At 44.8% G+C, this 26,672-nt stretch overlaps 1 protein-coding gene across 5 annotated transcripts in view; it reads left to right on the forward strand.

Moving 5' to 3' along the window:
* Positions 1–25,283, forward strand: part of DAB1 (DAB adaptor protein 1) — a 380,571-nt gene extending 355,288 nt beyond the window's left edge. For 4 of the 5 annotated variants that reach the window (XM_084785549.1, XM_084785550.1, XM_084785548.1 and 1 more), the window contains 6 exons: positions 956–1,018; positions 3,366–3,474; positions 10,406–10,954; positions 12,839–12,966; positions 13,302–13,412; positions 21,994–25,283. In XM_084785549.1, coding sequence (XP_084641675.1) covers positions 956–1,018; positions 3,366–3,474; positions 10,406–10,954; positions 12,839–12,966; positions 13,302–13,397 — 945 coding nt within the window. In that variant the 3' untranslated portion in view covers positions 13,398–13,412; positions 21,994–25,283. The remainder of the gene's footprint in view (positions 1–955; positions 1,019–3,365; positions 3,475–10,405; positions 10,955–12,838; positions 12,967–13,301; positions 13,413–21,993) is intronic. The other variant, XM_084785547.1, reaches the window with a different exon arrangement.
* The last annotated feature ends 1,389 nt before the right edge of the window (positions 25,284–26,672 follow it).

The following is a 26,672-nucleotide window of genomic DNA, read 5'->3' on the forward strand; positions in this document are numbered from 1 at the left end:
TAACTGTGTTTTGTTGTCACCTGCATTGGGCAGCCCTCACTTAAGATGTGGAGATGGGTGGGAAATAGTATTTGCTCAGTGGACAGGTTCTCACAAAGGGTGTTATTATACACTTTGCATAATTAAGCCAGGACATTTGGTTCCTGGCCAAAGATGCCCCACGGTCCCTGAAGCTAAAGTGTATGCAGATTAATTTCTAAGTGTATCTTAAAAGGGTTCTTCTGCTCTTCTGGCCAGGCTTTTTCACACACCCTGCATGATGGATGGGAGGATGGATAGAGCAGTGTCTGCAGCGATGGAGTTCCTGGGAGTGATTGATGGTGTTGTACTGGGCTGGGTTTGATGCCCTTCCTGTATTAAATGAAATGTTTTCTTTTTCATCCAACCACATTTTTTATCACAAAGACAGACTTCTAGGGGATACATATTTGACTGTGTGCTCTCTATATAAGAAAATACAAATCGTGACCTGGATGACCTTGGTGTCACCTCCATGCAAATCAATTTCTTTATAAAGAAATGAAAATAAGGGTTTCTATCTCTCAGGGCTAGGTGGGAACATTAACTGAGAAGGGACCTCATAGTCATCCCTTGCCATTCTGTTGGAGAGTTGGTTCCATCTTGAAAGAAACCATTCATAGGATCACGCTTCCTCCACCTATGGCTGTTGGCTGAGTTTGATGTGCAAGAGGATAAAGTACTGTTAACGATGCATATAACTAATGGGTGGCCCTCATCGAGCCTAGATAAACATCCAGACACAGAGAAGTAGATTGATTCTGACTGTATCCAAAGTGTTACCTTGGAACCATGAAGGGTAGTAGTGAGTGCCAAGCCTTACCATTCCATGGTGGTAATGGGCGAAAGGGGTGGCTGGTCACACGGTGTAACATTTAAAGCAAGCGCAGCAATATTCACCCTCCTGCTTACGCAAATTCCCTTTCTGTCTTTTCAGGCTGTGACCCAATTAGAACTCTTTGGAGACATGTCCACCCCTCCTGATATAACGTCTCCCCCTGTAAGTATGCATTGCCCTCTGAGCCCCTGCTACCTGAGCCCTTCTTTCCCCAGCCACAGAGTGACATGGTCTGGGCTTTGAGGAGAGAGCCTGGCTCGTACATTTCAATTCTCGCTCTTGTAAGCTGTGTTATTTGGGTATTTCAACCAATACTCCTGAACCCTGGGCTTCTCTACTATACAGCAGAAGGAGTTAGGAATAAATGCCTCTGATTTGAGGAATAAATGAGACCATGTGTACAGCAACCCAGGACATTGCTTGTGGCTTCCTCTGAAGGCTCTAAGAAGGAAGTGGGAAAAATACATAGTTGGAGCCCACCAAAAGTAGATTGCTGCATTGGGAATATGGACAAGAAGCTCACAGGGCAGGAAGCAGGAGCAGATGTGTGTCAGCATTGACCTGGTCCCCGACAGCACACGTGGGCAGCTAAGAAAGGAAGCCCCTGTTTCCCATGTTTTCTTCCTCCCCATTCCCTGTCTGTCTTCCCACCTCACTCGGTGTTACTGCCCACTGGCTTGCCTTTGCGCCTTGGAAACCATGACCTGTGCCTCCGTGCGCCACTCAGGAAGCTCCGGGTTCACAGCCACTGCTCAGTAAGGGCATCTGGGGCACTGCTTGCAAGAGGATTGAAACTGCACAGTCTTCCATAGAAAGTGCATAGAAGAAGAAGAGGAGGAGGAGAAGGAGGAGAAGAACTAGAAGAAGAGGAAGAAGAAGAAGAAGGAGGAGGAGGAGGAAGAGGAGGAGGAGGAGGAGGAGGAGAAAGAAAGAAAGAAAGAAAGAAAGAAAGAAAGAAAGAAAGAAAGAAAGAGAACCGAATTAAAAACGAAGCAGAATAGAACCTTAGTGCTAGACACTTTGACCCACAGCAGTAGCTGCTGTAACACAAGCATGCCCTCCTTCTTCAGCCCCTCCCCTGCATGCTCCCCAGGGGTGTAGAGTGAGAGCAGTCAGCTGCAGCTGCACCAACTGAAGATGCTGGGAAAAGACTGCTCCTCCAGGCACCACACGGTGGCACAAACAGAAGCATAGTGCTATGGTTCACTGGCAAGATGGACCACACAGAGAAAGGGCTGTGATCCCTCCACTGAGGACAGATGGCCTGAGACCCTGCAGCCCACAGCTGCTACTGAGGAATCCAGGCACAGCTACCCTGCTCCCAATACCTGACGTCCTTTACAGCCTTGTCTTGTTCCTGGAGAAGCCAGGCCATTCTCATGAGCCTATCACTCCTGCAGCACCTTCATCGAGAAACAGCTTCGATAGAGACCCCCTGTATTGTACAGATGAGCAAACTGAGACCCATGGAAGACATGTGACTTCTTCAGAGCCATGTGGGGGAAGAGAACAGCTCTGACTATATGCAAAAATGCTTAACACAGCAGCTCGGGGCTGTGTTTCTGGCCCTGAACTCAAGCGCAATCCAAATGCATGTTTAGTAATCCTCAGAACAATGCCGTTCATCCCGGAAGCTGACGGTCTAAAAATGGCCCTGTCTAATTGCCATGGTTTTAGAATTAATTGCCTGCCCCAGTCTGTTCCAACGGAGGAGGCGGGGACCAACAAGGATGTTATGGCATCATGCCGTCCTACCCTCTATAGGCAGAAGGCTACAGTTAACAGGAGTGCATGTTCTTGTTTTGATCACTCCCACTGTACCCAGCACTTCATGCATATGACCTTTCTGGAGCCACAGCTGGGGCCAAGTTAGTACTAGAAGATTCCAGAAGATTCCAGAAATGTTGCTGTGGTCTGGTTGTCTTCTTGAAAAATATTCCCTTCTCATTTGCAAGGAGGAGGTTCAAGCAAAGAGTCTGCCAGGCTCCAGGACACGTAGACCTGCACTCCATCCACTCATCAAGCTTTCTTTGTTTATTTAGCCAACTGTTTACCGACCACCTAATAAATGGCAAGCTCTAAGCCAAGAATACAGTAGGTTCAAGTGGGTACATTTCAGATTGAGTTGGCCACCTGCAAGTGGTAAAAGCTATATATGATGGAATAATTTGGTGGTCTGAAAACCCTGCGACATAGGGACACAAAGAAATAACCATACTGTCCGTCATGTGCGCTTAGCATTGACTATCTGCCTATGCATGGTGCTTGAAAAAAAATGTAATAAAGCTGATCATTTAGATGCATGGTTTCATTTAGTCCTCACAGAAGCTCTGAGGGGTGGGGGTGTTAAGATAACATTTCTGTCACCAACCCACAGCCTTTAAAGCACATGAGTGACTTGGACCGTGCCTGGTTTTAGCAGCTCCCACCTCACTCTCACTTCCTCCATGTATGTGGACCGCTGAGCAGGTCGAATGCATCTCATCCTTTGCACCTCTCTGTCCGGCAGACTCCTGCAACCCCAGGTGATGCCTTTCTCCCGCCGTCATCCCAGACACTTCCGGGGAGTGCAGATGTGTTTGGCTCTGTGTCTTTTGGCACTGCTGCCGTACCCTCAGGTAAGCCTGCCCTCCCTGCTCACTCAGACACCTAACTCAACTAGCACCAAATACTGTCAGAACCCCTGAGGAGCCCTGTTCTCTCCTGTGACGCATCAAGATACAGGAGGCAGCCGTATCAGTGGGCAGGAGGAGGTCAAAGGCAAAAGCTGTGGGTACTGATGCCAGGAATTCGGGAATGGCTTCTGCCTGGAAAGTCCCAGACTCAGGGTTGTTTGGCAAACATGGCATCGTACACACAGCCATGCAAACCAGTGCTGGTCCAGTTCCTCCCGATCACTTAGGCCAGAGGCAGGGGAGATGGTGGGTAGGAGACGGGAAGCATACCTCTTAAATCCCCATGGATAGAGGGGATTGCCTCATTGGGCTCATGGAAAGAGAGGTCCCCACCCACAGGGGAATGGTGTAGAACAAGAACAAACTGCTAATGGTGAATTGAGAAGAGACTGGAACAGTTAGAGATTTAGAAAGTATCTGTTTTCCAAGTATCCCTTTTTACAAAAGGGTTAAAAAAAAAAAAAGATACCTATGGTCACAGGACTGCAGGTAAGTTACAAATTGGTAGCATCCTAAGGGCTATGCTTTGTTTTCATGATATCTGCCACGCCAGGTCACCAGGCCACTCCACTTGGAAATGGCCACTGGTATATGAGTTTAGTCTTTTAGTCATCTGGGAGCCTGGAATAGCATTGCATTTCCCTCTACCCAAGTGCTCTGAGTTGGAGGCTCACTAGTTCTTTCTTGGATTTATTCTTATAAACAGAAAATGAGAGCTTGAATGTTTTAGACTACAAATCTGCTTGTGCTTTTTTTTTATGTAAATAATTACTTTTAATTATATGGTGTTAGAAGCGAATCCTGGCTACTAAATATAAACCTTGCTCTTATTGTATATAAATTAAAAATTCCTACCCTGTTCTGGAATGTAGCTCCTCCTCTTGAGTCTCAGGACTATTACAACATTTTAGAAGCAATATAGTTGGTGGTAACTGGCCTTAACTTATAGCTTAGAATCTACAGGCAACCTAAAAATGTATTCACTTTCAAGCTCCTCAGTTGAATTGTTTTAGTCATCTCAGAAATGGGATAGTGGTGATGGCTTATTTTCTGAGCATAAAATGGATATTAAAATCTTGGGAAGGATAAAATAGAATGTGTCATTGAAAATAGGAATAAGAATGTTTGTTAGGAATGCACCTGAGCTTGAGCCTTGTCATCCTCACAAACCCATGCTTGGCCCCATTGCTTTGTCTATAAAGATTAATTACAAAAGTGATAGCTACCATACTTATTAATCCTCAGGCAAGTTTACTCTACAAGTATTCACTGGGTGCCCACTGTATGTCAGCTCCATCTTCAGGTGTGTGGGGTACACCAGTGAGCATAACAGAGGGCTCCCCTCCAGCCGAGATCATAAGCCATAGCATAAGTCAGTTGTGCAGTTCATTAGCAGAGTGATGGGGATGAAAGGGCACACAGAGCAGAGACTGGGCAAGGAGAATGTGGCCAGGAGCATCTTAAGTAGGGCAGCATCAAGATGACAAAGGACCAAGGAAGCAGACAGGTTTCTGGTTGAGTAAGTTCCAGGAAAGGCGGGGAGGGGTTTGACCTCTCCTGCTTCTACCTACTTCCCTATAAAGGACAAGATGGTACTAGGTGTAGTTTCATGCCTTCCCTGTAGACCTTTGTCAGACTCAGTGCTAATCCGCGCTTTTTCCCAGGCCTGGCTGAGGGTCTGTAGTCTCTTCTGACTTAACTAGCTACATGTCACACTGTTCATCTTTGCAATGCCATCTCTTTGGATTTCTGAAAAAAAAAATCTCATCAGTTTTTAGAGCCTAAGTCTAAAATTAGTTTGCATTAGAATATTTTTGTTTTCCATCTTTACATAAAATATTCCTGAGGCAGCCCTCAGATGGTGTAATATGATCCTCTCCCTCTTCCGCTGATATTAACACATCACCAGCTGTTGTGCCTCTATCTACCTTGCACAAATTCTCTGCCCAGAAATTTGGAGACAATGTCAAGAAGTGACCCACGTCACACAAAGGATGTCTGGCTGCTGAGGACCTCTGAGTCCCCCAACATTCTGGCTTATGTACTTTTTAGTAAACTTTAGATGTTGCAGCTGATGATCTGTCAGAAGCAACATTTCCTCTTCATAACTGGATTGAATTAAAAAAAAAAACCTTGTGTCAATATCATGAGAACTAAACAAGGTAATTAAGCACCTCTGAAAATGCTGATGCTTGTACACTCAATGTGGAGTTGATTGTTATTTATTTTACAATACTAGCTTTGGCTATGAATGTCAAAGGGCGGGTACCCTGTCCTACCCTATCTTTTTTTTTTCTTTATCTTCTTGGGATTTTAAAAAAATTCATATAGTAAAGTTTAGGTCTTTCGTCTTTTGGCTACTCATGGCTTTGGTAGCCTAAGTGGCCTGGAAAACGCAGCCTCTGATACTAACCAGCCGCAGATGGCCCAGCCTGGTCTCTGCTGAGCCTAGAAACTTACCTGTAAAATGGAGGGTGGTGATTGGACCTCCCAGAGCTATGCTGAGAGCCTCGTGAGTTATATATCATACAAGATCTCTGTAATACTCCCCAGCAGCATGTTCTAAGGAAGAACTTTGCAGATGTTTATACGCCTCTTACCAAGGGCCCACGCTTTGCTACTTGTATAACTGGCTGGTGCAAGCTGCGCCCTCATGGAAGCAGAATGTTATGCATACATATTAAACAGATAGTGGTAATAGCTACCCCAGAGGCTTTACTGCAGGGATCGACTCCCCCAACCAAAATGGGGGGAGGGGCTGTGACTGTTGTTTTGCTCTTCTCTGCAATTCTAAAGACTGAATCAGAGCCAAGCATTCAGCATGGATATTTTTGGATGAATGAATGAGTCAAATGAGGCAATGCATCTAGAAGGTACCATACATGTTCTATACAATACAGAGATCCTTTGTTTCCACTGCATTTCTTATACTTTAATCTGATTTTTTTCCCCTTCAATCATGGGTACAGTTATCTCTATAGCTGGCATCACATTATAAATTGCAATATTTAATATACATAGACACCTAGACAGAGAGACAGACAGACAGACAGACAGACAGACACACACACACACACACACACACACACACACACACACACACACACACGCCCTCTAACTGCAGGTGTGTACCCTTTTTGCGAGCAGCACAGAGGTATGTAATGCCTGAACTTGTGTGACACAAACAGATGTTCGTTGGCACCTCACCCCTCCATCGCTGCTGCACACATTAATGAGTCTCCGGCTGACAAGTTGCTAGGTAGCTGCAGTGGCTGCCGTGGAACTGCTCCCTGAGACCAACACTGCCTTAGTCCTCATGCTGAGACGTCCCTTCAGGCATGCATATGGCCTGTGGCTAGAAAGCAGTAGCTCCCAGGCTTGGGGAGAACTGCACAAGCCTCCCCTCCCCCAACCAGGAAAATTGAACGAGATCTGTAAACTCCCCCAACGTGGTACCAATTACCCAATGCTGCCTTTTTCTCTTCTGAATATTATACTTTGGTCTGGAGCAGATGGCTTGAAGCCAGAGAGACATGCTAATAGCTCTCTCCCAAAAATTGTGCATAGCCCATCTGTTAGCTCCCTATGGGGGAAAAAAGAGAAAATAAGGAGGGGGCAGTGCTGCCATCAGCAGCAGAATCAGAGATGAGTCTACCTGTGGATCTCAGGCTCCATTGCACTCTTGGAAGAAACATGAAGATACCCATTCTTTTGGGTGCACACGCCAGCCGGGTACCCATGAGCCAAGCCATTCTTCCGAGCCTTGGACTCAAGACCTGTGAGGTGCCACACAGACTCCTAAGGCGCCATGCTTCTCCTTAGAATTATTTCTCTTTGTGCTTGCATGATGGAAACATTCACGCAGGAGAAATCACACTGTGAGTGTTGATCTTTCCCCGCCCCCTGGATAACACTATGCAGCCACAGGGATCTGTGGTTCCCATTCAACCATGAAGTCAGCTGGAAAGGTCACGCCACAGTGTACTGGGCTGCCAAGCTAGGCTGTGCCAGTATGTTAGAGCCTGCGATAGCTTAAGTTTACAGTAGATTTCTTAGGTTATAACCCCACCCTCAAAGAGCAGATATATCTGTGTTTTAGAAGAGCAGTGTGAAACTGACGGTGTCTGCTCACTCATTGAAGTAGGCATTCGAGTCACCAGGGTCACTGAAAGGTCCCCGGGTAAGTAACCACTTATGAAGCCTCGTTTCTTTTAATATATAACAATTATCTGCAGTGTTGTATGAACTCATTATGTTCCTACGCCTTTTTTAATCAGTATAATGTCATACTGATAGTATGGAATTGAAATGAGAAGTGATTTATAACAAAGGCATGTATTTCAATAAAGAAATATTTAGGCATGACCATACTGTAGGGCACAGTGAGTAATGAGATGATTGTTGCTGATAACAGAATCACCACTAAAAGCTACAGATAAAAAGGCAGGCTGAGTCCAGCCGTTATGAGATGTGTTTCTGCCTGAGACCACCATTTTCAAAAAAAAAAAACTCTTGAATGTTCCAAATATAATACATTCTTCCTTGAGTGTACACACTTGTTACATTCATGGGAAACCACAGATGTTGACTCTGTATAACAACAAAAAAAATGCACAACTAAACTAAACAAAATTCCTGAGCCATTTGATCTAGGCTCACCCATTCATTAGGAGGCAGGATCATTCACTGTCCTGTGAGGTTGTCTTGCAGATTATAGATGTCTGCTGCAAATCCTTGTGGCCCCTTAAATAGCATGAGAGCCCAGGCTTCCTTGCAGTTACCATAACAACTAAAACATCTACAAATTTTCTCTTCTCCCCTAGGGGGCAACAGCACTCCCTCTGAGAATACTTTAGTTATGTCAAAGTAAATCAGAAAACAAGAGGAACAAGTGGCCCAGCTGTCACTTGGTGCATTGGTAGGTCAAGTCACTGCATTGGTAGGTGAACTCTGAGGCAGTGAGAGCACACCTGGCCTTGGAACAGTGTCCATTATGCCCAGTAAAATTGGACTTAGGGGTCTACAAGGATGCCATCTGTTTCATTGTTTAAAAGCCTTTAACACTGGCTAGACTCCCCAGCAAGAAGTCCCTGTGCCCTGTCTAAAGCTACTTCCTGGGACAGTATGGTAAGGATGTGTATAAATGACCAGACTGAGTGTTAACTTGACCATGCATCAGTCTGTTGAGGGGCAGTTGAATATGAGACTGGAACAAGGTACTTCTTCTGTATAGGATCACTGTGGGCTCAGCAGAGTCCCTGATATGAACTATGACGTTATCATTGGCACAGCACCTGTCAGTCACCCTTTGGGATGTTGCTAGGATACCCTGAATCCTCTCCCACTTTGTTCTGAGCCCACTGTACTGCACACTTTTATTCTGGCAGCTGTTAAAATGCTTCTGTAGGCAAAGCTGGGTTCTCCACCCTCTGCCATGACTGAAGTGCCACATGTCTCTTAGGCTTAGATGTCCGTGTAAGTGACCACTGAGAAGCATGAGGACCACCAAAAGCCTGTAAGACTCTCCAGTAGACCCACAGTGCACTGACGCATCCCATGGTAGCCCAGACCCAGTGACTGTTGAAAGACCAGAAATAGGTATTGGCCATCTTGGTGAGAGCATGTAACACAGGAAGAGGGTTCTGATTAGAGATGGGCTCACCTCAGTTTGGATCCAGATCCTACCTTATAAAAGCTGTGTGACTCTAAGCAATTACCCTTCCTCTCTGAGCATCCATTTCTTCATCCCTTCCATGGACATGAGAGCATCTAACATGCAGGGATTTTGTGAAGATGTGGAGCAGTGGACCAGGCAAGGCACACTGTACAGATGCAATGAATGGAAAGCATTGTTTTGGAGAGTTCTGTTTTAACAGATAGCATTTCTCTCCCTATTACAGTATCTGTATCTCACCTGAAAAGAATAATTATTGTGATGATACATGAGAGAGCCTGCCTTGGTGTTTTTGTAATACCAAACTACCATGGCATGAGGTATCCTCATTGAATTCATAACTTCCCATTTTTATTTTCTACGCTTGTAAAGGTAATAATCCAGAAATAATGTGTCATAGTTCCCGTCCCCACAGTTCTGCGCTGCCTGCTCTGTAGTAAGCAAGATACCAAGTACTTTCCAGCCTTTATCAAGTCATGTTACAGGAGGAGCTAACATTTGCTGAGTGATCACTCTGTGTCGGGTGCAGTAGCCCATTCCTTGAACACAGAACTGCAGTAGCCTTCGGATCATCCCACTGAAATAGAGGATAACCTATGCCCATTTTATAGCAAAGGGCCTGGAGCACCGCTGATGCTAAGGAGTGCTCCCAAGTGACACAAGGAGGAGGAAGTGGAGGCATTCACCTGTGCCTCTGAAGTTCTAACAGTCAGAGTTTCCCTTCGCATGCTGCCTTCCTGCTGAGAAACTTAATGAAAGTTGGGTCTCAATGCCTGGCTGTGCAGTGGAGACTGGCTGTCAGATAGCTTCAGCAACTGAGACTCTTGTCCGTTCACCAGGTAGAGGCAGGGCGAGAATCCAGGCAAGGCTGCCTTCCGACCTCCTGCCCCTTTTACGGAGATACTCTGGCTCCTGAACTTTGAGATGTGGGAAAGTAAAGGGATGGTAAAAATGCCATTATTCCCCAATTCAAACTGTGATTCACTCTCTAGTTATGACCTGTCCTGTGAGCGGTCTGCCTGGCCCCTCCTCTGGAAGGTCGGCATCCCGAGGTTGCGGGGCTCAGGTCCTTCTCCTGTGGCTATCCCAAGTCCTAGCACAGTCTGGCACTCTGTAAACAGGCAGTACGTGTCTGTCAATCACTTAAATCCATAGATGATTCTTCTCCAGGATGCTTGACTCTCCTTTCTTCCATTCCAGGTTATGTCGCTATGGGCGCCGTCCTCCCGTCCTTCTGGGGCCAGCAGCCCCTCGTTCAACAGCAAATCGCCATGGGTGCTCAGCCGCCCGTCGCTCAGGTGATGCCAGGAGCTCAGCCCATCGCGTGGGGCCAGCCAGGTCTCTTTCCTGCCACCCAGCAACCCTGGCCAACCGTGGCCGGGCAGTTCCCGCCAGCCGCCTTCATGCCCACACAAACTGTTATGCCTTTACCAGCTGCCATGTTCCAAGGTCCCCTCACCCCCCTTGCAACCATCCCAGGCACAAATGACTCTGCCAGGTCAAGTCCACAGAGTGACAAGCCCAGGCAGAAAATGGGGAAGGAAATGTTTAAGGATTTCCAGATGGCCCAGCCTCCACCCGTGCCCTCCCGCAAGCCTGACCAGCCCTCCCTGACCTGTACCTCAGAGGCCTTCTCCAGTTACTTCAGCAAAGTCGGGGTGGCACAGGATACAGACGACTGTGATGACTTTGACATCTCCCAACTGAATTTGACCCCTGTGACTTCTACCACACCATCCACCAACTCACGTGAGTGTCCTGACATACGGGTTCTGACACCTGATGCATACAGTGCTGGTAACTATGTTACTGGACTCAGAGTCAGTCTCACTGCATCACAAGCTTGTCTGTATCACTGACAATGGTCCCCATAGCAACCAACCCAGCTACCAGTTATAGCACATATATGAGCCCCTTACCCTCAGGGTCTCGTTTTACATAACGTGGGTACCACGTTGCCCTAGATGGGTGTGACAGATAATGGCAGTAAGGTTCACAGACAATAGCACACAAAGAGATAGAGATGAACACGTGCCTGGCATTTGTCCTGCGTCACCTTGCTTCTTAGGACTTTGTTAATATGCTAATACATGTTTACGCATATGTTAGCCTATGGCACACAAATTTTAGCATGGTTTATTAAAATGAAGACAAGTGTAATTTTTTTTTTAAAGTAGAAACAAGGGGCCAGAAAGAACTCTGAAGGTGAGGGTGCTTGCCACTAAGTCTGAAGACCTGAGTTCAAATTCCACAACCCATGTGGCAGGAGGAGAGAACCAATTTCCAAAAGTTATTCACACACACTCATACACACACACACACACACACACACACACACACACACACACACATACATACACACACACACAAATAAATAAATAAATAAAATTTAAAAACAAGGCTTAACAATTAGAAAAGAAATAAAGATCAGGAGAAATGTAAGGCAGAGTTTACAGCCATGAGGTCATGATAGACACCGAGGTGAGTGAGAGTGGACACGAAGCCCTGGCTGAGAACATAGCGGTCTGTTTATTCCTTATTGCCTGTGTGTATTGGAGCAGTGGTTTTACCTCCATGGGCCCCGAGGCTTTTAGCTCTCTAAAAAGCCAGTTATTTAAAGGCGTTACAACATTGGCAGATCTTTGTTGTTGTGATCTCTGTCAGTCGTATGTTTTTCGCAGGCTTCTGGGCCAGGTTTCTCGTGCTGGCTTCACATGACAAGCTGTGTCTTAGCACAAAGCAAGTAGCTGTTCTGAGCAACTGGGCCCCTTGTAGGAGCAGCAGCTTCCTTCTGGCCCCAGCATTTGGGGACTCTGCTTCCACTTACTTTCCCATGGCAAACACCAAAAGCAGGAGGCCTGCTGCCGAGTCAGAATCCAGACACACTTGAGGACACGTGTGCTTGTCAGACACCATTGGAAAAAGTGTTCCAGTGACTCAGCTTGTGCATTGACAATTGATAAGGAGAAAGAAAGGGCTCATGGTACAATGATTTTGGTGGTTTCATTACTGTCACTGGTGATACGGATCACTGGATAGCCAGTACCATGAATTGTCAAAAAAAAAAAAAAAAGTGAGAGGGAGGGAAAAAAAGAAAAAAAAATCGAATGTGAATACAATTAGATTATGTCATTCAGCAGGTTCAGAATGTTGTTCTGAAAATGAAGGCCTTGCACTCAGGCCATGGGTGCTACATAGCCAAAGCATTTCTATTAATTCTAATCCATGGGGTTTCAATGAAGAATAATGAATAAAAAATGAAATGCTAGAGAAATATCAGTCATGCATAAGTGAACAAGAGTCTCTTAAAATACGCATGTCTCATTTTCGTTGAACCATGGGCTGCCTACAAACAAGGAAGTTCTCTCAAGGACAGGAACTACCTTGCCACAACCCACACACTTCCTAGAATGCTAGCAGGGTGCCTGGCACATACAGATATCAGGAAAGGTTGCAGAGTTTGAAACAAGCCACCCGAAAAGCCATTTCACCACCACTGTGTTGGAGAGCAGGGTTCGCCAGCGTGTCACTGTTGACCTTTGACGACAGATGACCACGCTGGGATATAACGGGTCGTGGTGTATACTTATGTATACTTACCACATTTCCTCTTTTGGCATGGCCTCTCTGTAGCTCCGACCCCAGCCCCTAGGCAGAGCTCTCCATCCAAATCATCAGCATCCCACGCCAGCGATCCGACCACAGATGACATCTTCGAAGAAGGCTTTGAAAGTCCCAGCAAGAGTGAAGAGCAAGAGGCTGTAAGTGACTGGCTGGTAGCTCTACTTTTCCTGAAAATTCAAATTTGCCCATAGTGTACGAGGACGGCAACATAAAAGAGAATGCCAGCTCTGAGCTGAGGTTTAAAGGGCCACTCAAGGGACTTTCTCATGTGGTCAGTGTATCAGCCGGAAACACTGACCCCTAGTTAAATTAGTAGGAGCTCTCCCATCTGAGAGGTGGCATCCTCTGGCAGAAGTCTCAGGCTCCTGTAAACTAACCGGTTGCATATGTCGTATGAATGTCATCTTAGATGCCTTATGTTTTCAGTTGTTGAAGAGAGAGAAAAAAAAAGTGTCATCTTCTTGTGTTCTAGCCTGATGGATCACAGGCCTCCTCCACCAGTGATCCATTTGGGGAGCCCAGTGGTGAGCCCAGTGGTGATAATATAAGTCCACAAGACGGTAGCTAGATAGCGCAGGTCTGGGTAGGTATCTGTCCTTTTTTTTATCTCCTTCGCCTGCAAGGTTTCCCTCTTGCTTGCTTTCCACCCTTGATGTCATGTCGAACCCCAGTGTTTGCGCTCTGTCTCCTTGCCTGTGCTGTATTGTAGGATCCATGTCACCTCCCTGTATCTCTGCTTGTTCCTAGTGCTTGCATCATTTTTCATGCCTGTTACTATATTGCCAGTATTTATACTCTCCCCTTCTCCTTGCCTGAGCCATCTCACCAAGTACCAGTGTTTGTACGATCTCTCTCTGCCTCATCTCTGTTTTGCACTTTGCCTTTTCTCATGGATGAATGACCTTTGACATGCACCAAAAGGTAGGGCTGGAGGGAACATGGCAAATAGTTTTATTACTTAATGATACTTTCTGGCATTCTGAGTTGGTGACGGTGATAAGATGAGGTCCAGTCAACACTACCTGCTGTGGATTAGTTTCTATAAAGATTGGCCCTCTGGGATAGGGACATTATTCTCTCTCTCTCTCTCTCTCTCTCTCTCTCTCTCTCTCTCTCTCTCTCTCTTACTCACACACACTGTGTCTCTCTCTCTCTCTATCACAAACACACACACATACTCTCTCTGAGTCTTGCTCACACCCGGCGTGTCTCTCTGTCACACACAAACACACACACACACACTCACTCACTCTTCTCTGAGTCTTGCTCACACATAGTATGTCTCTTTCTCTGTCTCTCTGTCACACACACACGATAATTTCTCAGTGAAACAAAGTCCTGATGCTTTCCTCTTTTAAGCAAAATGTCACTGCATTTGCCTACATGCCACACATCTAAAGAGGTCACCAATCAAACACACTGAGAAGCCAGCCTATAAAACAAAAACAAGCCATGCTTGAAATAAGATTGCCCAAGATGTAAGGTCGCAGAGTCCTTCCCATCTACCCAGTGAGGGTTCTGTATCTCCTGCCAACGTGCCAGTGGAATTCAAGGCCCAAAGACGACATGTAACTGTCACACTGGAGGTGCTGCTGTCTGCACCTGTGCTGTTTGCAGTCTGTGGTTTGCCACCCAATCGCTTCAGATTCTGCCTGCAGCTGATTGGGGAGAGGCGCCCTTACATTCCTAGAAGTGGCTTTTGTAACTCAACTTTCCATACATCTGACTCGATCAAAATAAAGCATAGCTGATGAAACTCGAGTTCTCAGGACACAGGCGTACGCACACCTTGTTACACAGACATGACTTCTAAGGCTAGCTTTTGACAAATGTGTCTGATTTTCAGATATTTTCCTGGCTTTTCTTAAACATGTAGAACGGCAAGTCCAAACTCAAACTCATTAGTCCTGAACAGTATCACCATTGCCATTAAAAGGGCTAACAGCTTTCCCCGCTTAGAACTCTATTCTAAGGCTGTGTCAGAGTCCTTCGCAGTCCACACATCGGCCCTTTTGACAGTTATTGAAAGCTAAAACAGAATTTGGAAAGTACCTCTGTTCATAGATTTTAGGATTAAATAATTTATAACATTATGTATTTTGTCACATTTTATAGCAGTAAAATGTAAAACTATACCATACTATACAAAAAACACAATACCCATTTAAAAAGACAATCTTTTACAACCAGACTGGAAACTGGTCTCTTAAAGACGCAGTCGGGAATGAGAAAAGTCAGGGATTACAAGCAGATTCCTTGAGGTGATTCCCAGGAAGTTTTTACCTCATATGTATATTATACTTCATACTTGCTTTTTTAAAAAAACAACAATAAACGACCTAGAGGTGAAGAGATCCACTCACCATGACAGCAGCAAACATCCTAGCACTGATGTACCTGTTGAAAACCAAGATGACTTACACCATTGGCAGGTCAATGTCTCAAACTGATCTTCATGAGCTTGTTTCAGCTTGAGGCACTTACACAGCTGAATTGTTTCACAGGGCTTTGGTTTATTCAGCCTTTGATGCTCCATCTGGCTCCTCAGCCCGTGGCTGGGTTGGAAATGAACACCACGTGGTGTTGTGGCAAGAGCTCCAGCCTTGTTACTTAAGTTCAAATCTTAGCCACATAAAAGTGGGAAATGACAGGCAAGAGATGCTCTTTCTTTTCTGAATGTTGACTCTTTTCCATTTGCTGTCAGAGGGCTATATTATCTTTGATATTAGCTAATATGCCATAAGTCTGATCTATGGCATAAAGTCAGGTCATCCAAATTCAGCTTAAAACTTAGTCTGGTTTGGGGGTTAATGCGGTCAGAATTCAAACCTTGGATTCATCCTTCTTGACTGTGTCACCTTGATCAGGATTCTAATCTTATTTTCTTCATTTGAAAAATAGGGATAAACATAACGCCCATCTTACAAGACAGTTGGGTGAAGTCATGAGGTGAAGTATACCGACTTCTCAGTACAGTGTGTGGCACATGGAAGATCTGGTAGCTACTGCCATTACCACCTCCGCCACCTTGTCATCACTAGCACCACCACACCACCCCCCACTATCACCACCATCACTGCCACCACATCATTACAATTGCCACCACCATCACCAACCACCTCCAACATCACTGCCACGTTCTTCATCACCGTATCACTAGCGATACATATCAGCATCAGCACCACTACCATCACTGCAGTAATTCCACCATTATGCCCACTATTTTAACCTCCAACACCGCCTTTACTTCCATCCTCCTCAGCACACCCACCGGCATCGCAACTCCCACCATCACTATCGCCCTCACCACCACCCTTATCACCATAACCAATAAGGTATGAATTCAATATATGTTGGTCTCAATAGTCTTAGATTTTATACATCTATCCCCATGTTGAGTAAAGTCAATAACTAGGAGGTTTTGCTTGATACTTGTTGGTTTTAGATCATTTTTGATATGCCCTATAGTAGGTTAAAGCAGAGGGAAGAAGGTAAAGCCTTTCCAGCATTCCTATAACAAACTCTGTCCCATAATCAGAATGACTTCTCTTTGAGCCATCTCTCACTACCCATCCACCTCCCAGAAAAAAAAAAGCAATCTTGCATTCATATGTAAGTCCCATAAGGACTCTCTCAGCATTGAGGAAAGCCAGATTATAAGTTTTGATAAAGCAGGAATTCACCCTGGCCATTTTACAATTCCCTCTCAAAAGCTGGGCAGCGGTGTTAATGCCCACCCTGCAGGTAGATTCCCCACCGAGCCCACAGAGGGAACTGTTTGTGAGTCTTTGGGTCCCTCCATCAGTGTCACAATAGCAAGAGCCAAACGTGATCTCTCTGTCTTTCCCCTTCACCCATAGACCTAACTGGAAATTTACCGTCTGTAATTTCTTAGTGCTTTTGCCGACACTTGGCAAAAGGATTCCATGCAGAGATAGTTGTGTCGGTGGCTTTATTTTCCCCTCTGCTGTCATGTAGTTGGAAAGCAAAGTCCCTATCTTTCTTATCACTTTTGCAGCCATGATCTCCCACTGTTTTTTTATTAGAAATAGCCACCCAGTTCTGAGTAAGCAAGGATGACATCTGTTGATAAGTTAAAGCCATATAGCTCCAGAATAAGAGAAAACAAACAGACTCAAATCCCCACAGGTAGAAGCTTCAAGGCCAATACCAAATGCTTCTGTTTTAGCAATAAAGGAAAATATCTTCAATTATTTTCACTTTCTCCCCCTTTCCCTTTCCATCTGGGAGAATCATATGTCTTTGATAGACTGAGTCAACAGGGGCAAAGAATAAAAAGAACCAAAATAATATTATAATGGCTAGTGTGGGAATGGCAGGTAATTTGTGCTTCACTGATATGTTGCTGGAGCAATTTTAAGGGCGAAAATGTTAGCCTTTGAAGGGATGAAAGAAAAATGAAAACATTTATTTGGTTAAATGGCTAAGTAAATAAACTGCCTATCAGACGTCCCCGGCTGTCAAGTCAAAGAGGCATCTGTAACAATGGGAATCATTTGGTCTGCCTCCCTTTGTAACAATAGATACTGCCATAAATAATAAGTCGCTGTCACTTTTTTAATACTGATCTCTGTAGTGGGAACCCAAGGCGTATAAAGTATCACCTGATAGATTCCTAGTGTTCAGGGAGAAAGAAAGATGAACTTCAAATGGTTTGAGAGGGTGAATGTTTGGTTTGGAGGTTTTTTTGTTTGTTTGTTTGTTTGTTTGCTTGCTTGCTTGCTTTTAATAAATGAAAGGAAGAAAACAGAGGGACACAGTCTGAATGAGGCTGGAAAACAAGTGACCTTAGGCAGGCATGTCACCCCTCACAATGAGAAGAACCAGTAATATAGCATTGCCCTGTCCAGGCGTATGAGTATGAAAGTACTTTAGGGTTTGGGGAAATCACTTAGTGATACAATGCTTGACCTGGTCCCCAGCACCTACATAGAGAGCTAGGCAATCCTAGTGCTAAGAGGTGAGGATAGAAGGGTCCCTGGGGCTGGACAGCAGGATACCAGCCTAATCACTGAGATCCAAGTCCCAGGGTTAGACCCATCTCAGAAAGAACCACACCCAAGACTGATCTCTAACTTCCACACAGACCCATACATACATATAAAGACACATAAACACAATCACACACACACACACACACACACACGGGATGGGCAAATAAGGAGGGGGAAGGGAGGAGGTAGTCTGGAAAGTAAAATACGTGTATTTGGTATCAGTATCACTGTTGAATGGTGTAGCTTACCTCACATTCCTTCTGCCTTAACCTCCAAATTCAAGGCTTACAATCACACACCACCAGCCTTAGCATTATTCCCTTTTGAAACAGACCTGAACAACAGAGCCTTAGAAATACTGTATTTGTTCACTCATTCAAATCTGCCTGTTTGGTGGATGTAAAAGTTAGAAGCGAGTCTTGCCTAAGCTTTTGAAGTGAACAGTCCCACTTCCTCAGACCTTCACGGTGTGACAGTCTTTGATGCTCCCAGCTGGAAAACCATTAGAGTGGTAGAAAATACCAGGGTCTGGCAAAAGGCAGTGTCTGCTAAGATGGAGAACCAGACTTATTGCTAAGAAGTCTTCAAAAGATGAACTTGGCCGGAGATGAGGCTGTAGGGACACAGGGGAATGCAGACAAAGAGATGAACTAGATTCTGAATGCAGAAATAAGGTGTACCAGTTGCTGTCTTGTAAAGCACTGAGTGACAAGCTTGAGCAGGAAGCATGCAAGTACACTTTGGGATCATGTAAGCCTGAGGCGCTCAAAAGCCAGTAGGGTGCACCTCTGGAGGTCAAAGGTGAAACCAGGGTAGACATGAAGATTTCAACATGGTCTTCAGCCATTTGAGTGGTGGATACAAGAAATTGCCCCAGGAGACTGTATTGTGTACACCATGCGGGCTGCACAGACTGATGTAGCTTCTCTGCCATTGTGAACAGAAAGTAGCAAAGACAAGGCGTAATGAGTAGAGGTGGCTGGGTCCTACCCCATGCACACAACCAGGCAGCTTCCAGAACTGACTGTTCAGGCCAGCCTCGTTCCCAGCTAACCAAGAAGACAGAGTTTTTAAATTATGCCAACCTCTTTAGAAAGTTAGACTTTCTGGAATATTGGAAACAGCTTGCCAGAGCCAGGTTAGAAATCCTTGGGTCAAATGACTTACGATTGTGCAACAAGAAAGGTAAAGCTATTGCCAAAACAGATGATGCATCACAGTGTCAGACTTTGGGATTATCTGCTGCTTGGGGTTTTCCACACCAATGCTCCCCTTCATTAGTGGGGATAATTGAGAGCTGACTGCAGTTGTTACCACTGTTGTGATGGGTATTTGAAGCTAGACTCCGGCAAGCAGGAGCTGTGTGAATATTTATCTCCGCTGCAGAAAGTTAATGCAGCGCGGCATTAATTACCCCGTCTGAGCCTGCTGTCGTCTTCTGTTTTTAGGTGTCATTCTCAGTGGGATAAATTAGTTTCCAAAATTGGAATAGAGCAAATTGTAGGGTGAGATCAAGGCAGCTTGACTTCTTAGGGAATCCAGAAAGAAGAATGGGGTGAGGAAGGAAGCCCACACAGGAAACACTGAGGTGAACGAATGCGTGAGGGGAAATGCTTCTTTCTTGTTTGTTGTCCTTAACAAAATTCCCCATTCTTATTTACTGAGTGCACCTCATCTCTAGAAAACATGCATACACATGTATGTGTGCATACACACACACACAGAGAGACAGAGAGAGAGAGAGAGAGAGAGAGAGAGAGAGAGAGAGAGAGAGAGAGAGAACACAAAGTTTCTATCTAGTCTAACAGTAGATATTGATAGTGGTTCAGATGTTGGAAGGAAATGGACTAAGACTTAACAGGTCATCCTGCTGCAGATTTTGACAAATTCAACCTTAGGAGAATAAAACCAAACTGAAGTGTGTTGAAGACATCAAAAGATCGAAGCTAATAGAAATCATTTCATAGTCATACACTATCTCGCCAGATACCTCTCTTTTTTCCCCACAGTGAGGACCTGCTATATAACATTTCTACATGTAAAAGTCAAGGGAAGTGGCAATTGACCCTCAGTAGGCATGGAGGGAAGGCGTGGCCCTTCCTGCTGTAAAGGCATTTCAACAGATGGCATTTTCAGAGTTGCCTGTTTCCTTCAGCAGGGTGGAGACCATGGGTGGCGCATAGAGGCGGGAGCACAGGCTGTTTGGCTGTATCATCTGTAATACAGGGTGGCCATTTTCCTTCTCCCGAGAGTGTGTAGTCTCTGCCAGTCCTGGAGGAGAATGCACTGACTCTGGTTATAAAGTCCTGGTTTGGGCTCTGGCATGATTGCTCACGTGACACTGTGGAAACCCGGAAGCGCTCTTTGCTGTTCTGCAGAGCCCCGCCCCCCAGCGCCCCGTCTATAAAATGATAGGTCAGACGTTATCTTCTAGGCCATCCCCAGTATAAAACATGGAGCAGCGAAAAGTGTGCTACATCCTATGGAAGAGGCAGCACAATGACCCGGAGACTGTACAACTTCTCTCAAGCTAAGCTTTTGAGTATTTTGGTTTTATTCGTTGAAGATTCTGCACACAGATAAAGACGTGTTTTGATCAAGTTCACACCTCCACGATTTGCTCCTCTCCGCTTCCTCTCGCACCCACCTCACCATTATCCCTCCCAATTTCATGTTTTGTTTTGTTTTTGTTTTTGTTTTTTAAACCTACTGAGTGCACTCAGCAATGGCAATATGTGCCTGGACGTAGAACCATCAACTGGAGCTTAGGTAGCTTCTCAGGGGCTGCATCCTGGGCTGCGTCCTTGAAGAACGGTGACTCTGTCTCTCCCAGCAGCCATCACTTCTCTCCCACCAGCTCCTCAGTTAGGGGGTGAGACTTCATGCCGCCTCCCCGCTCCATGCTGGTATTTTGTCTGGCTTGAGCTTGCGCGAGTCTTGTGTATCCTGCTACAGCCGGTGTGAGTTCATATGTGCAACTGCCTGTTGTGTCCTGAAAACACCGCTTCCTCGTAGTCACGCACCGCCTCTGGCTCTGAGATCTTCCTGCCCCTTTTTCCGAGATGATCCCCGAGCTTTGGGAAGAGGGGCTATGATATAGATGCCCCATTTTAGAGCGGAGCGTCCCGCGGTCTCTTATTCTCTGCACGTGACCTTAAGTCTTTTGTCTCCAAAATGAGTACAGAAGGAAAGAATAAGAGCTGCTTCCAGGGCTGTTAGGTAGATGAGGTAAGACTTGAAGGTCTTTCACAAACTAAGTGTTCTGCAGCAAGGAGCACTTGACTTCTCTCTCTCTCTCTCTCTCTCTCTCTCTCTCTCTCTCTCTCTCTCTCTCTCTCTTTTTCTCTCCTCCTCCTCCTCCTCCTCTTCCTCCTCTTCTTCCTCCTCTTTCTCCTCCTCCTCCTCCTCCTCCCCCTTTCCTCCCCTTTCCTCTGATGCTACACTAGATACTGTCTGTGAATTTTCTCTACTTCTCTTAAAAAACTTTGTAGGACTAAACAGTACTATTCTCATGGCATGGTTGGAGAAACTGAGGCTCAGAAAGGAAAAATGTCTGGCCAACACCACAGAACTTACTGAGCTTGCTCTACTATGCCATGCTATTACCCTAATGGGAAATCAGCTTCAAAACCAAGACTATAACCGTCTAAGAAACTGAGGCAATTGCTCAATCTGTAAATTGTGCCACACAAACATAAGTCCGATCCCATCATCCACATAAAACCCAAAGCATGGTGGCACACACTTGTAATTCCAGACCTAGGGAGATAGGATCAGGTGGATCTCTGAGGCTCTCTGACCAGCCAGTCTGGTCTACTGGATGAGTTCCAGGCCAAGGAGAAACCCTCTCTCAAAAGCAAGGTGGATTGTGCCTGCAGAATGACACTCAAAACCTTGGCGTCCACAACTTGCACATATATGCACACATACACAACAGCAACACACACACACACACGCACACATGCCAAAGTCTGGATGGGTTCTTAGGGGTGTTAATGGGCACCGTGATGAGACAATAAAGAAATAATGTAAGGTCATTCATCATCAGCTGTCACCTTTCTGTCTTTATTCCCAAGTGTTCCTTCCTAAAGCCATCTCACAAACGTGGTGCATGCAAGGCAGGCCTGACTGATGTGCCTCTGTCCACAGGAGCCAGAGCCTCTCTATGCGCAGATCAACAGACCTAAGAAATAGCATCAACGCGAGCTCATGGTGGGTGCTTCAAGACTGGCATGGGAGTCGGCAGTGCAACGGGCTCTCTTGCATCCTCACCTCACCTCATCCCACAGAGAAACTCATAATTGCCCAGTGAAACTGACTGAAGAGGGAACAAAGTGGTTTTTGGCAACCAGTGGCAGATACCTATGGCAGCACAAAACAAAAAACAAAAAAAACAAAAACAAAAACAAAACACACAACAACACTCCACAAAAGTATTTTTAAAAAATATCAGAACCCAACATTAGTCACCAGTCAAGCTGATGCTTAATCAACAAATACCTTGATCTCTCTCAGCTGGGTCTAAGATGTCTCTCGATTGGAACCCGTTATCGTGTGCTTTCATTTGGCTACCTGTTGACCACTGTAGAGACCGCAGATTTGGAGTGGCAGGCACCAGAGAATTGCAACAAGATTGGCACTAACTCATTTTAGGCCAAAGCAAGGGATCCTTTGTGACCACAGTGTCATCATCCATATGCCTTCTGGCTGTGGCGATGTGCGTGGCATCTCTCCACAGGGCCTGGTCTGCCGTCCTGTTCCCCTTGTCCTCTCTTTGTCATGTTTGAGAATTAATGAGTGTACAAATTTTTGTATTGCTTTTGACTTTTTTTTAGAAATGGGTCGGAGGAGTCTAAATGGGGGAGGGAAAGCCTCTGATGAAGTGAATTATCTTGAAATCACAAGGCAAATAAGTGATTGGTTATTCATTATGATCAAGAATGTTGCCAAAACAACCCTTTAGTTATCCTGCGTCCTGGTGGAAGAAAGACAGCTTTTGGATAGACCTTCATTCTGGGGGTAGCAAAGGACATCAAATCCCGTCAATGAGAAAGATGGAAAATGCATCTGGTTTCCTCAGAAGCTCTGAACTCTTGAGTACAATAAAATAATGTCTTTATTTTCTGATACTTCGCTGCTGTGATACTATGCAGACAAGTGTCTTCTCCATGCGCCATTTTCAAAGAAAAGTCGTTTGCCAAATAATTCTGGTACGATTCTGGTAATGTGGTTTTGAATCTTAGGAACCAACTTTCTAATGATAACATAAATATTCACTGTAACAAACTGATTCTGTCTGTGGTCAAATGGTTCATCTCTATCTCTTTTTGTACACCAGAAACATCAAATGGGATTTTTTTTTCTAACTTGAAAAGGAAAATCTTACCATTAAACTCTTTAACTATTTAAGGGAAATGGCTTTAAGGAGTTCTAATGAAAAAAAAAAACTTGTCAGTTTTTTTTTTTTGTAAATATAAATGTCAATGAAGATGCTTTTTAATAATGCCATTACACTGTAGAGAAGGTAGCAGATGGAGTGTAAGGTGCAAGGAACACGATGGATGGGGCTCGATTTCCGGATGTTTGTCTGGGACTGGTAGGAAGCTAGAGTTCAGAAACAAGCGGGAGTCCTGGGCCAATCAGCAGCTAGTAAACGGGAGGAGGCGGGGCTTCACAGCAAGCTCTTCTGGAGTCTTGAGGAAGAGAAAGGAAGCTCACCTTTGGAAGGTTTGGCCTTCAGAGGTTTGACCTTCAGAGTTGGTCACCTCCCCATGCCCATGTACTCTCCCATCAGTCACTGGACTGACTGTACATGAAATAGAAGGATTTTACTTCCTGATTTTACACATATGGGACAAAGGTCTAGTGTTCAGTTCATACGTTTAGCACACAACTTTCATAAAGAATCTATATATTTTTACCCTATAGAGAATTGTTATACAGGTCAAATGTGTTTTCCTGATGCTCCTATGCAGTTACATGTTGGATTTAGTGGTTTAACATTAAGAAGGAAACCCTCAAGAGTTGTTTAATAGGATCTGGGAGTAATTACCCTTATTAAATTTTAAAATTTGAAAAGTCAGACTTACCTTGATATGATTTAAATTGGCCGGTATGCTTTGGCATCTTATCAATGGGAACTAAAATGATTTTGAAGATGATCTTAAAGTGACTCCTCACACAAAAGTCACAATACAATGTCAAACTATCTTTTAGATCTTACACTAGAATATAATTTTCCCAAACAGATAAGTAAACCACATGTCCATTAGAAAACATTACCCTACTGTGGAAGGTCCCAAGAACGAGAAGGGTTGCCCACTGCCCTCTGACGATGCTGCCTGTCAGAACATGATTCCTCCCAAAGCATCTGCCCGTGCTATGATGAGGTGACCCTCTCGTGACAAGGAGAAATGGGAAGATATAATGACTGTGATTTGTCCTGAAAGCATCCTGCTTCTCTGAAGTGTAGGTGGTGGCTGCAGGAAACAGCTTTGGTGGCTATGGTGTCATGGTGCCGAGTCTATGAGTGGTGCTGTCATGTCCCTCGCTATGGCCAAGTTTGTCCATCAGTGTGACACCCGTTTCCCTATTGTTTGGGTTACTATTGATGCAAAGTGAACTCTGGCTGACATTGCTGTTTCGGGTGTACCATCTGCAGTCAGTGTAGTAGAGGTGGTGACAGCCCAACTGATTGTCATCCTTCATTGAGAATGACTGAAATGTAACTGGATCTGAACTTAAGGAAGATGCCCAGATGACACGTTAAAACAAGGGAGATTAAAGTCAAATTTTTAAACTGCCATCTATATTTTCATTGACAAAATACTGTTTTTCCCTCAACCACCATTTGGTACCCCTATCCCAGGAATATAGTGACATGTCCAAACAGGAGCTAAGGTACCAATACCAAAAGAGCATGGGGAATCTGCACAGTTCTGGTTAGATTGATGGAAAGATTCATGTGTACAACACTTCCTTCCTCATCTTCTATTAGCACTAAATTTGTCACTTTAAATTTTGAAACCAGGGAAATGCCACCTGTCATTCTGTCCCATTCCCTATAGCTCTTCAATCTTTACATATCACAAGACTTTTTTGATAACTTGTACTCATCCCAGCGTCTACAGATTCCCCATCCCGGAATGTACCGGGCACCTTCTTTTAAGAAAATGTTTACTCCGTGGGTTTGGTTCCTTTCAACTTCTGCGTTCTGACACATATTTTTTTAATAAAGATGAGAAAGAGAAAATGACTGTTGCAGTGCGTTTCTAGACCTACTTTACCTCAGATGACAGTTTGCTAACATATATGGACACATTATTTTTAACTTTATGTACAATGCATTCAACAGAACAGCAAAATTTTTAGAAATTTTCCATTAATTTCTGTAACACACCATGTAAAACGGTTACAAATAAACATGTTTGAGAACAATGGCTTAGCCTGGTTTTCTTCCACACATTCCCAGCCGCCTGTCAGGGGAGGTATTAGGAAAGAAACAGAAAACAACCTCGGTTTCCCTGCCTTTGAGCTGCAAAGAGCAAGTTTCACTAATGCTTCACTTCAGGTCCCAATAGGATGCTTTGGCTTACTCATACTGATAGAAACTAAAATAGTTTGGAAAGCAGCTAGAAAGAGACAGGTACGGTGTCTGGACCACAGACAGTCTGGAGCTTACACACTATCCGGAAGTATACTTACATGTGGACCGGAAATTGTGGTGAGCGATGGTTGCCGTGGGATGGCCTGCCTTTCTCGGAAGTCATTGGCTCCAACGGTCTTCGAGAAGGAAGCATTTTGTTTCTTTCATATATTTTACACATGTGCATTTTGAGAAAATCTGAGTCTGCAGAAAGGGGAAATTTATGTATATTAAAAAAAAACAAAATTCCATCTGCATATTAATGTGGTGTGTGTGTGTGTGTGTGTGTGTGTGTGTGTTTCTTTTTGTAACTGAATCAGTTTACACATCCAATAATGAACCAAATTCCAATTAGGTGATTGAGATGCCAAACCCCACTTTGTGTCTGACAGCGGTTGTGTTAATGACAGCGTAAACACAAACCTTCAATCTGGCCTTGTTACACTGAAGGGACTAAACAGATGTTGTCACCAATTTTGAGAAAAGGAGAGAAATGGCTTCGGTTCCAGCAAAGGAAATTTGGAGCAGACAGGGAAACAGCTCCCATATGGGAAGAAACACTAAATCCTGAGTGGAGGAACTCCAAGATGGTACAGCAGTTTCCCTTGGCGATAACCACGCATGCACACTTCTGAGCGACTGGTCCTTCCTAGTGGGTTCTGGATGGCTTGTGCGCATGCGTTGCTTCCCTTCCCGATCTAAGCAGTCTAGCGTGGGTGCGCGCCATTGCCACAGCCACAGGCACAGAAGCTCGGACACGGGGGAGTCCACTGCTGCGTTGTGGAAAAAGACAGCCGGCAGAGTTTGAGTTTCCAGTCTCTCTGCTAAAAAGCTGATTTCTAGTTTAAAAATAGTCGGAAGTGGTTGTTTTAATAACCTTCCACGGGAGTGTTGAAAAAACACTGGCTTCTGGGGCTCACTGCACACCTCTAGGTGAGCTGTGGTAGTCTTTTTGATTTCTAAACTTCTCCGGGTTCAAGTCAAAACAAGAGGCCACAGATTGTGCCTATCTGAAGTTGTTAAATAAACACTTGCTTCTTTAATTAGCACCACATAAGAGGTGGATGCGCCAAGGGTAGAGGGTAAACTTTTCTGCCCAGCTAGTTCAAATTGAGCTGAAACCAAGCCCTGGGGATTTTCTTTGCCAGCCTAAGTGAATCTTTAAGAAGTGACAAATTAAAAG

Source organism: Acomys minous, assembly GCF_964271855.1.
Source record: "Acomys minous genome assembly, chromosome: 6".
Lineage (NCBI taxonomy): Eukaryota > Metazoa > Chordata > Mammalia > Rodentia > Muridae > Acomys > Acomys minous.